General features: G+C 42.8%; 1 protein-coding gene across 1 annotated transcript; it reads left to right on the top strand.

Annotated features, from left to right (window-relative positions):
* Positions 1-9,187, top strand: rbm12bb (RNA binding motif protein 12Bb). The gene is made up of 2 exons (XM_063185890.1): positions 1-118; positions 6,721-9,187. Exon 2 carries the CDS (start codon positions 6,744-6,746, stop codon positions 8,790-8,792), a length of 2,049 nt encoding a protein of 682 aa, XP_063041960.1. The 5' UTR covers positions 1-118; positions 6,721-6,743; the 3' UTR covers positions 8,793-9,187.
* The last annotated feature ends 3,230 nt before the right edge of the window (positions 9,188-12,417 follow it).

Raw genomic sequence — 12,417 nt, forward strand, 5'->3', positions numbered from 1 at the left:
TACTATTCCATTCAATGATACCGATAGCAGGGTTTTCTACTGTCCTCCTTACAACTAGAAGTGCAACATATCTGCTGAATCCTTAAAACTAAGAGAGCATCTTTGTTCGAAGACCAGTGTAAGTGTTTTGATAAAAAGGTGGAATATCAACAATTACTTCCTCGTCGACCCTATTCTGCTTTGAACTAGGAACATTTGGGCCCAACCAAGCACGCAGCCTGGAGGTAGCAGCGTAGGCTAACATTTTAAAATGCTACTATCCCGCTTGACCACTGTTTTGGGTCCTCCCGTTTACTTAAATACAATGTTGTGGGAGGACGAATCAATCGGTTTTTCGTACATTCCTGCAATTTGTTCTTCTCGATGCTAACTAAATCTAGAGATAACGTCAAACAAGCATAGCTGCTAGCTGTTGCTAATGATGTATCGAACATTTCCTGATTCTATGCTGGCGCTTATTATCCATCGTACTTCTAGTTGCTCGAGTTGTCAAGAGTTCTACAGCTTCTCGGTTTCGGGTGTAAATCATTTCCAGTTGCATCACACATTGACAGTACATAGTAATTAAGATGAATTCTGTAGACGTCAGATAGTAAATTGAACACGCAGTAGTTGGCGTAGCATCATCTGTCTTTGTTGTGGGCCTATGATAAGCCATTTTGATGCCTCAAATGTGTCCTGCCCACAGACCTGTAGTGGTCCTGCCGACGAATACAGACTCTTTCTACAGTAACACTTCATTTCAGTTCCATGATCGATGTTTGTGTCAAGAATTAATTGGAGACCTCTATGTGAGTGTTCTTTATCTATACGTGTCATTCATTAGCATACAAAGTACACTTTTAACAACATGGAGGAGTGTGAATCAAATTTCATTCATTTATGTAGGCTACTTTTTAGTTTTCACAGTCATTTTTATAGTTAAGGGGCCAATATTCATGACATTAATTCACGTAAACAGTGGCAAAGTGGCATTATCATATAATTGTGTTACTTCTCAAACTGTTTTAGTAATTGTTGTAGTCGTATTATTGCCAAACGTAATGCATCTTTATAAATCAGCCCTGTATGTCCTGTGGATATTGGCCAATGGTGGCTATTCATATTTTTATAACTCTAGGTTACTAACGAAAATAACATTTATACTTGCCCTCCTCCATAACAAAGATAAAGCAAGGCATTTCATTTCCACTTCACTGCCACACAGTTTTAATTAACCTACAGTATAGATTCAGTTTTGACATATTAAATTGACATGATAATTCTCAAGACGTATATACATGGGCAGAAAAATAGGCTGTTGGTGGCTATTTCGTAATTATTATGAATTCATGTTCAGCACGAATTTTCTAATGTAATATTGCTGTATGCTAATACTAACCTCCACAAATTATATTGACCTGAGAAGGTAGGCTACAGTGTCACTGACTGCGCACGCATTGTTGGCTCAAACACACACACAGACAGTGCAAACCCTAAAGAGAGAAGACTTGCTGTCCTAAAGGGTGTACGGTTGTAAGAAATAGACACTCTGCCAAGTACACTTGTTGCGCTATTCCGAGATATCGAGCATAGGAGATATTGTGGTTAAGTTACAAGAAATTAAACGTACTGACTGCACTGAGGACACCATCAGGAATGCCCGTGTCTGTGGCACCCTCTTCATATCCGATGTTATCGTGACCATCCAATTTCTTATTTCGGAAAAAAAGCACCCGGCTAGTAATTTCTTTTCAAATGTGTGGTACATGGTAAATTCTGCTCCAACAATGCGCACGGGCAACCCGATTATGTCATATCTGTGTACAAACAGTAGTGGGGTCTATTGAAGTTATATTTAATGTATGGCAATACTGCGTGCAAATTAAGTTTTAATTGTTTAATTTGTCTGTAGACAGGAAACCTTGCCTTGCAGCAGTTCGAATTCCACTGCATAAACCGGTTTGGAATGGACAGTCCTACATTGTAGTTTTATGGACTTGCCAAGTTGGACCAAGCTTGAAACCAATACATCCAGATATAGTTGTGAATGATCTCTTGGTCTCTGGGTTGAATTAACGGTGTCACTGTTGCTGCTAGTTCTTGCCTGTATTTTTGTGTTAACTGTGAAGAGTCTTATCCCTGTGTCCCAAATGAGACAGGAGGGCCATCGTTTGAACTGGATGGAGTTGTTCTAAATAGTTTTATAGATCGTGTGGTTAAAGTGGCCTGCAAAACCCAATGGCCTGTCTGGTCCGGTTTGTGTTAAATCAGTGTTTCTCAAAGTGGGGCGCAAGCACCCCTGGGGGGGGCGCGGAGGCATCGCAGGGGGGGGGCGTGTGACATCTGATTTTGGGTTTTTGCGCAATGCAGCGATCGTAAAATCAATCTGCGCGAGTACTGTTGTTGCTTGGGGTGGGCTCGGAAGCATCCAGACCCTCCGAAGGGGGGAATGATGGGAGAAGTTTGAGAACCACTGTGTTAAATCATGCTTGAACGGGTTACATTCCAGGTGAGCCTACTGTTTGCGGTGACCCGTTTGGAGTTGAATTTTCAGCATCATAACTGTGCTTCCTTTTTTGGCGGGGGCTTTTGGGATATTGTTATATTCCTTGCTAATTTCGACCTGTAGAGTGGTTGAAAATGTGTGGTTACTGTCATGTTTTATTGAATTTATCAGCTCCCGCCATCTAGATTTATGCTGAGATTTATGCCTACGGGTGTGCCTTACCACATTACAGGGTAGCCTCACCCATACTTCCTGGGTGGGTGCACGAAATGTTGTGATCATCAGTCTGTCAGTCGGCTTGTCTCTACTGTTTCGGTGTTCTTGCACCCTGTGTCAGGAAATGCAGGGCCAAAGACGTTGAGTTTAATATGATCATGCATTCTCCAATTGCTCAGTGCGTTATTGGAATGTTTCTCAACAGGGGTTCTTCAGCCCCCTGAGGGGTGTTGAGAAGGAGACAGCTGAAAGGGGGCGGAACTTAGTTGCCATTGTGCGGTCGTTTTATTTTCTAAGAGGGCCATTGGCAGGCTTACGATGAGGTCAAGGGAGCGTTGTCAGACTTATGAGGTCCAGGGGACATTTATTTAAAAAAAGATTGAGAACCACTGCTCTAAGGCGATTAGTACTGGTTTCACCAGCTGCATTCGGAACTAGAGGGCGCTTACCTGCGAACGATCCGCAGTATTCAAACCGACATCTGCAGTTTTCCTAATGTGTCCAATTGTTACCCTGATGAACCTGCTGATGTCCACGTTGTCGTCAACTCCCTGGTTCGCAAACGCTTAGGCTTAATGCGTGAACACACCCAACCCGTTCGAAATTAGGTGCGTCATCGGGCACCGGCACGGCTTGATGAGGAGAATGAGCGGATACCAATGGAAAGCCACTCCCATTTAGGGTGCCAAACTTGATTCCACTTCAAGTGTGATGATGCTGACTGATCCGGTGTGTTCATGCCACCTGTCTGAGCATTCAAGAACCGCAAAATTGTTTTGCAAATCGAAGAATACTTGTTTTTTCTCTGTGAACAGCGTGGACGTCAGCAGGTTCATCGGGGTGACAGTCACATGGGGAAAAATTCAAAGCCCGGAATGAAAACGGGCGGTTCACAGGTAAGCACTTAAGTTCCGAACGTAACTGGTGTGGGAGTGGACATCGGCACCGTTCTGGTCGGCCTGATAACAGTATTTGTTGCAGTAGTGACGCGTAATAAGCTTAATTAATCTTGGTTACCATATTGAAAATCTGATTGGTTATGTCGACTTCTGAAGTCAAGGGGTACGTGAGATTGGTCAGGATAAGCTTGTAAGAGACTTGTTGTGATGGCTAGGCTAATTACAGAGCGCATTTTGGTCAAATTGCATCCCGGTAAGTATAAATAAAAGTTCGAGCAGCCGTCTTCATCTCTTTCTTTCTTGTGATAAAGGCCTTTTTGTGGTAGTTTTGCAGTTCTGACACCACAGGACCTCTGGAGATTTCATGAAATGAAGCAGATATTATCCTGTTTATATTCAGTGTTTCTAGTCATTTCAAGTTGGTTCTTGAATGTTGTCTTTTGTTATGGTTTGGGATTTGAGATGAGATGAGGGCAATGGAAGGCCTGTGTTGCTCATACTTCTAGTGACTAGCCTAGTAAACCAGCGCCACCCGCTGGACGCTGACATTGTTCGGCTGCGAGTGGTTTAGCCTCAGATCGGTCGAACATTTTGAACACATTGCCTTGAGTCTGGCAGACCAATCACAACGCAGATATTTGTTTTGAATCAAAGTGGGTGGGGTTTTGAAGGAGTGACGGTGAAGCTCGCAACGTTGGGAAAGCACATCAACGAGAAAGATCGCTGATTGGTCAGAGCACCGGCCTATAGGCACAAGCACGGTTTGAAAAACAACAGGTTGTTCTCATCAACAATTTTCAGATGTATCGTTCATCGGGGCCAGACTAAATTACACATCCAGTTTCACGTTTAGGCTGGTTTATCAGGCTAGCTAGTGACACAACTTTGAATTTCAGATTGAAGTTAATCGGGCTAACCTGTCAGTGTTCCTTGGTCCTTGTTCCTGGTCCATAAAAAATCTGACATGGATGAAAAATGAATATTCTGCATATCCAAGCGGAGGCAGTTGTTAGTTTATAGCAGAGACAATGGCTAAGGAGGAGGCGGTTCGTGAGGAGTTTCTTCTGGAATCAATTATGTAGACTAAGAGAATGAGGACTTCAATGGGAAAGCCATGCACATTTAAGAGTCCAGAGTTACAGAAGTATGCAATGCTTTATATTGAAAGTTTGGTTATAGCTCTGTTTTGTATACAGAGGCATGTTGATCCTGGCTGTTGTTTGGATCTTTGCCATGCCAAGCTCCCCAATGAGCTTGATTTGACAGCCACACTAAAGGTTGCGAAGAGGATGTGGGTTCGTCATGAAATATGGTTAATCCCTTGGTTGATCTCTTCCTGAAGATGAAGTTCACTGTGAATTGGGTCATCTTGTCTGTGTCAACCATCCATGTTGTGTTGTTTGGATAATAGCAGTGTCTAAAGTAGTTGTTATTTTTTTTTGTCTAGGCTAGTTGTAATTCTGCAGTGCTATAGATGGCGGAACACACAATATGCAAGTCGCCACTAAAGGTCACAGAAGAAAGGAGAAGAGTATCACGCCCCCTTAGGAGACCGGACTTGATACCACTCCTTTGAATTGGTGAAAGCCCACCTGGAGTGACGCAGCACTCCACAGAAGCGGTGCCCACTACACTACACACAACGAAATTGCATTCATGCCTCACCTGTGTAAGGGGACAGCCCCAGTGCGGCAGGACGGTACCATGTTAAGGATACCTCAGTCATGGAGGAGGATAGGAGAGGGCACTGGTTAATTGCTCCCTCCACCAACCTAGTGGTTCGGAATCGAAGTGGCAACCTTTGGGCTATGAGTGACAACCTAACCGCTTACCCATCGCTCGTGATGCATGATATATCTTGATCTACCATTTTGAATATCTTTGGCCTTTCCATACCCTCGTACTAATTTTGTAGAGGCGGTCAAGGGGCGGCGGAATTCGGCAATGATACAGATTGAAGGGGGTGATCTTGGTCTGATTTTTACCATTCAATGTACACGTAGCCCATAGCCATTCATGTCAGTTGTATTTGAACAAACTGTAAGCTAGCTTCCATTTGTCAAGTACTGCGTGTCGCCGTCTTTCCATCCATCCCTGCTTTCTGATTGGCTCACTTGGTCAGGCCACTGTGTTTTGTCCAGGAACCGTGCTGTCTTTGAGATTGGAATGATTGTGCGAAACGGCTTCGGATTTCCCAGGCTAGTTGAAGGGATATTTGCTCTGAGTGCCACGTGGTTGGTTTGTTTGTTGTTGTTCTGCATCTAACTTTTGATTTGTTCGCATAATATTGTGTTGCATTGGTTGAATGACATGTTGCTATGGTCCTGTTAAGTGTGGAATACCAAACTATACGTTGTTAACAGTGATCCTTCTAATAACAGGTAGTAGTTCGGTAAATAGTGATAAGAACTGATGACGTTCTAGTGTTAAACCAAGTACCTTTGTTCTGAGAAATGAAACGCATTGAACTCTCTCTGACTCGTCTGGATTCAGCTTGGAAGGAAAATGGAAAACTACACAATTTGTGCCAGAGGTACTTTTGTGGAGTGTGAATCATCCTGTGTGGGATGCTTTGTGCAGATATGGTTTAATATTTACTTAGTATAATAGACTAAAAAATACATTCAGTGGAAAATTTGATGACATCACCTGAAGACTCTTCTATGTAGTGATATTGGTGTATGAACTTTCCAGCTACATGTTTTTCTGAGATGTAGAATGAAAAGGTCGAAACAAATATCTGACTATCCATCATTTGCTCTGGGAATGGAATCTGATTCGCAAAAAAACAAAAATTACCCTGGGGGGATGGGCCCGAAAGAAATGTTCGATCCAGATTTGCATGGCCTTGAAGGGTAGCCTGATGAACTCAAATATCTTCTTGGGTATGGGAGTTACATTTTACGTCAGTTGAGTGGATATGGTGACCAAAGAGAGGTATGTGGTGGAACTGGTGTGCAGTAAATGTTCATGATTCAACTACTCCTTCACTCAGATGTGTTCAATGTGAGGGCGAGGTGGCACAAAAAGGAGAAGTTGGAGGGAAAAAATGTTGATATGGTCATGACAGTTGTCGTGTCAAAAGTAACGGTGTTCTGTATGCCCCTCTGTCTGCAGGTGCTGTTGTTTTATCCGTCATAATGGCCGTGGTCATCCGATTACAGGGACTCAGAGTCACTGCTGGTTCTGAGGACATTCGGAGTTTCTTCACTGGCCTCAAAATCCCGGATGGAGGGGTTCATATCATTGGTGGTGACCTCGAGGAAGCATTCATCATCTTTGCATCCGACGAAGATGCCAGACGTGCAATGTCTCGTTCCGGTGGTTGTATTAAAGGAGGAGTGGTTCACCTGCTGCTGAGTAGCAAGTCGGAGATGCAGAAGGTCCTTGAGGCAAGCACAAAGAAGCCAGAGGCCAGTGCCCGGAAGGCATACAAGAACAACGGGCGACCTACAGACGCTAACCCCGGATCTTTTGGTGGGAAGCCTTCTGGTGATGTCAAAGATTCTTTGTACTTGTATCTGTCTGGCATGCCGTTTTCCACCAAAGATGAAGATATCCTGAAATTTTTCACTGGTTTGCGGGTCAGTGGCATTCGTCGTTACAAAAACAATAAGGGTCTGCATAACGGCACTGCGATGGTGAAGTTTGAGACGATCCAGGAGGCTGCTGAGGGTCTGAAGAGGGATCGTCAATACATTGGGTCTCGGTATGTTTGCATCAAACGTACAGAGATCCAAAGTCTAGAGCAGGAGAGGCAGAGGGGGGTGGAGATGGAGAGGCAGATGGAGATGGAGAGGGAAAGGGAGGAAGGGCGTGAGAGGAGAAGGGAAAGGGACCGGGACAGAGAACCAGTTGTTGATGACACAGGGTTCTCCACCAAGCCAAGCCCTACCTACACTTCAAGAAAACCAGTACCTGAACGCGCAAGATCACGCTCACCACGGCGATCTCCATCTCAGTCTCCCTCTAAAGAAGAGTTTTGTGTGATGGTGGACAATCTTTCGCTTGCTGTAGAGAAAGCTGACTTGAAACAGTTTTTCCACCCTACTACCCTGCGTGACGATCAGATCATTCATGTCAACGACAAGTATGGGAAAAGGACCAGGTCTGCCTTTGTCCTGTTCGGTAGCTTGAGGGACTACTGTGCTGGGCTGTCTCATCACAAAGAAGAGTTGCTCAGCAAGCCTGTGTATGTCTCTCCCGTTTCTAAAGAGAAGATGATCGCCACCTTGCAGAACATGAACCAGCAGCTGGACTATGCCGAGGAGCGGGAGCGCAGTCATTCTGCTCAGCGATCACCATCGCGTGGCAGAGAAGATCCCACAGACCGGGAGAGAGTTTGCCTCTACGTGCGCAACCTCCCGTTTGACGTGCGCAAAGTGGAGATCATGGATTTTTTTCATGGCTTCCGAATTACAGAGGACTCCCTCATTCTGCTCAGAGATGAAAATGGGGCTGGACTCGGTGAAGCTCTGCTGATATTCCAAACGGAAAACGAGGCCATCATGGCACAGTCTTTGAATGGACAGCGCTTTCTGGGCTCCGAGGTTATGTTGAAGTGCATCACCCGTGCTCAGATGCGAGAGTTTGGTGTATTGGACCAGAACGGACTCCTCACCCAGATGGACGTGCCAAAGGAACCTGGTCGGGAGAGCTATTCAGCGGCACCACCACTCCAGCAGCACCGCAGGCCGCATTACTCCGGAGATGATGGGTACATGGATTCCCGCGGCCCAGCAGATCTACCCGCGCGCAGTCGCAACATGCCTCACGATATGCCCCACGATATGCCCCAGGACATTCCCCCTCAGTCGTTTGGGCAAAGAGGCAGCCACTATGACGCCCCGTATGACCCTCACTTTGACCACCCAGATATGTTTGGTGGGAGAGGAGATGGCCACTCCAATCCAGGATTTGCAGCTTCTGGTCAGCACTTTGATAACTTTGATAACCCAACTTGCGTTCAGCTTTCAAACCTCCCGGCACAGATCCACATAAACGAGATCTATGATTTCTGCTATGGCTACAGGGTGATACCAGGGTCTGCAACGTTGCAGTTTGACAGGCAAAATATGCATAGCGTGTCCACAGTCGTGTTTGAGTCCCACCACGAAGCAGTAATTGCTGTAGAAGAATTGAATGGAAGACCAATTGGAAAAAGAAAAATCTCAGTTCGCTTTATGTAATGGTCATTATAGCCACTTTTAACGGTGCAGATCTGTAATAATGTTGTGTTTTGGTCTTTAGTATGGGATCATTCTTTTGTACATGGATATTATTGGAATAATAAGTATTGAAAGACAGCCTTTGCTAATTGCTAATGCATTGTGTTCATCCTTTTTAATGCCCATGTTGTTCTCAATGTGTTTGCTTTTTTAAGGGAAAATATGTGTATATAGTTAGCCTATATACATACACACAGTCCTGTGCCTCGAGAAAGTAAGAAATTGAAATGGGCTGTACTTAAAAAAAAAAAACATTTTGAAGTGTTTGATTTCATAAACTTTGGTTACCTGCAGGCTGTTATTCTATTTTGTTTGTAGTCATTGGACTTCAATTAAAGACCAGTATTTGAATGTGATGTTTTGTTTTTGGCTGCTTTTTTATTACTTCACCATGCATGCTCCTCTTACATTTAAAATGTGGATAAATGTACACATATGTATATGTATATGGGTCATTTCAGATTTTATGCACAATTTATTTGTTAAATATTCCTTAACCCTATCCAGACCGGGGGGGGGGCTAAAAGTGCCCGCACCAACTTTGATGTCGTATAACTCCAGAATGACTAAAGCTATGACTACGAAACTTTGTGACTTTTCCTAAAATGAAGTTGGCTACAATGTGATACCAAAAGATTAGGTTTATCATTTGTGTTGTTGCCATGGCAACGGTTTTCTGACAGGTACGCCTGACCAAAAATCACTAATCTGAGTCTCATCATCATCACTTTTCATATTTTTTTACATTTTCATTAGCATCAGACACCCTTGTGAACATCTGAAGTGGTCTGATGCACATAATAACCAAAATTGATGTGCATTACCCAAGTCAAATGGAAAATACATTAAGGTGACATTTTGGGCTATAAAATCAGGAAATTACGTCATAATGACGTCATAATATCCAATAATGACACCAAAATGATGTCATTCATAGATCTTTGGCTGAAGATCATCCCCTCCAAGTTTGGTGGTCATACGCCATTCGGTTCCTAAGTTATGAGGGGGGGGTCAAAAGAGCCCCCCCCCCCGGTCCCAGGAATGCCAAAAAAGCCCGGTCTGGATAGGGTTAAATGATTCCCAAACCACCCAAAACCATCAAAATTGTCTGTCCCACGATAGAGATTCACATGTTCAACTTGAATAAACATTAAATAATTCAGTAAAATTTTTATGATAAATCTATAAATATTTATATAATCTGTTGCTCAGAATGTTATTTTCCTCTAACTCAGCTGATCTTGATTATTTTTTATTTATTTATTTTTTTTACCTGTCCCAGGGGTCTGTCAACTGCTATGTCTGGCATAAAACATAAAAAACCCAACACCATTCAAATAAAACTATGTGACTTGCAGTGGCGGAACAATTGTACATAGGGCCCTAGGGCAAAACACTTTATCGGGCCCCCTATATGACCTGACAAAAACACAATTGGGCCCCCACCACTAATGCAAGGGTGCCCTGGGCCCAGGGGCAAATGCCCTGTTCGCCCTCCCTATAGCTCCGGCCCTGGTGACATGCACCAAGCGATGTCACTTCCTTTTCTTCACTTCTTGGAGGGGAACTATGTTTAACTTTCTCTCTTAATAATTTGTGATAAATGTTGAACACACCAAGAGTATACAGCTCCAGGCCACTTTATTAGAATAGCATGAAAAAGTTGATTTATTTCCATAATTCCATCAATAATGTTAAAGTGTCATGGATTGTAGATGCATGGCCCAGTTGTTTAACTATTCCAATCATTCAAGTTTTTCTTTTTACATAATTTGGCCTTCCAGCTCAAAAAACCCATGAATTGGGAAATTCGCATTATTAGAATATTGTAATAAAATCACAATTTTCTTCATCAAAATTCGTTTCACATAAGTGCACATCAAATCAGTTGAAATTTGGTACTTTCTACATAACATGCAATGTTCAATACTTGGTTAGGACTCTCTCTGTCTTAATAACGGCCATGATGCGTTTAACATTGAAGTCAATGACAGAAACAGTGCATGGGAGTAATGGAAGGCCAGATATCCTTGATGCTTTGCCGTCAGCTGTTCTTGTTTGTTGACCTGGTGTCCCACACTTCACTCTTCAATATACCCGTAGATACCCATGCTACGTGTTGGTGTTAACTCACCAGTTTAATTCTAACTCACTAGAAATAAAACCCCATTCATTTTCAATGGGGTGTCATTTCTGGTGATTTAGAATTAAACCGGTGAGTTAGCGACAAAACGTGGCATGGAAATCTACAGGGTATATTGAAGAGTGAAGTGTGGGACACCAGGTCAGCTATACAAAAACAGCTGACGGCAAAGCATCAAGGATATCTGGCCTTCCATTACTCCCATGCACTGTTTCTGCCATTGACTTCAATGTTAAACGCATCATGGCCGTTATTATTAATAATATTAAGACAGAGAGAGTCCTAACCAAGTATTGAACATTGCATGTTGTGTAGAAAGTACCAAAGTTCAACTGATTTGATGTGCACTGATGTGAAACAAATTTTGATGAAGAAAATTGTGATTTTATTACAATCTTCTAATGATGCGAATTCCCCAATTCATGTTTTTTTTGAGCTGGAAGACCAAAATGTGTAAAAATAAACAATTTAATGATTGGAATAGTTAAAAAACTGGGCCATGAATCTATAATCCATGACAGTTTAACATTATTGATGGAATTATGGAAATAAATCAACTTTTTCATGCTATTCTAATAAAGTGGCCTGGAGCTGTATTAATTCTGCATCAACTCTGTTACTATGATTCTCTTAAATCTCTTTTAATTTTCTAAAAACAAGTATACTATGGAAATTCATTAAAATTGTGATTTTAGTCATGAGATATCTAGTAAGAGATGGCGCATGGAGTTAAACACAAAATGGTGAAAAAAAACCCAAATCTGTTAGCGCCAACTCTGTTACAATTTGCCAGTGTTGCCAGATTGGGCGGTTACCAACCAAATTGTGCTGCTTGGCATGGCCATCTTGGGGTAAAATGGTATTGTCTGAAATCAATTTGTTGAAATTGGTCAAAATTTAGCGCCTCCAGGCTCCAGGTGTTTTTTGAGCATCATTTGGACTGGAAATGGTCAGTCAAATCTGGCAACACTATATCGGAGCTTGACAGTGTCGACCTCTGTTATGTTTGTCCCGTCAACTCTGTTACAAAAGATCATTAAAAAAATGTGTTTTCTTGTTTAAGGACCAGTTCTGCCAATTTCGATATGCTGTTGTATTGCTCACACTACCCTTGACTTGTCAGTACCCGGTGATGCTGCATTTTTCGGCTCAGCCCTTTCTGAGATCTGAGCTATTCTAATGGGGGCAGATTTTGTTCACAGTTTAAAAAATCTTACCATAGCCTGGGCCTACTCCAGATATTTTCCCAAAAGGTATCACTGTTTGCTAGTTGTCTGCTGATGTTGCTTAACCTTTTTGGATGTTATTGGGAATAAATCAAGATTGTTTTTTTGAAATGTAAACAAACACCTGCCCCCATTCCAATGACCAGGATCTCGGGAAAGGCTGTAGAAAAAAAAATCTCAGGTACTGACAAGTCCAGGGTAGTGTGAGCATTACAAC

This window comes from Engraulis encrasicolus, chromosome 2 (genome assembly GCF_034702125.1).
Source record: "Engraulis encrasicolus isolate BLACKSEA-1 chromosome 2, IST_EnEncr_1.0, whole genome shotgun sequence".
Taxonomy (NCBI): domain Eukaryota; kingdom Metazoa; phylum Chordata; class Actinopteri; order Clupeiformes; family Engraulidae; genus Engraulis; species Engraulis encrasicolus.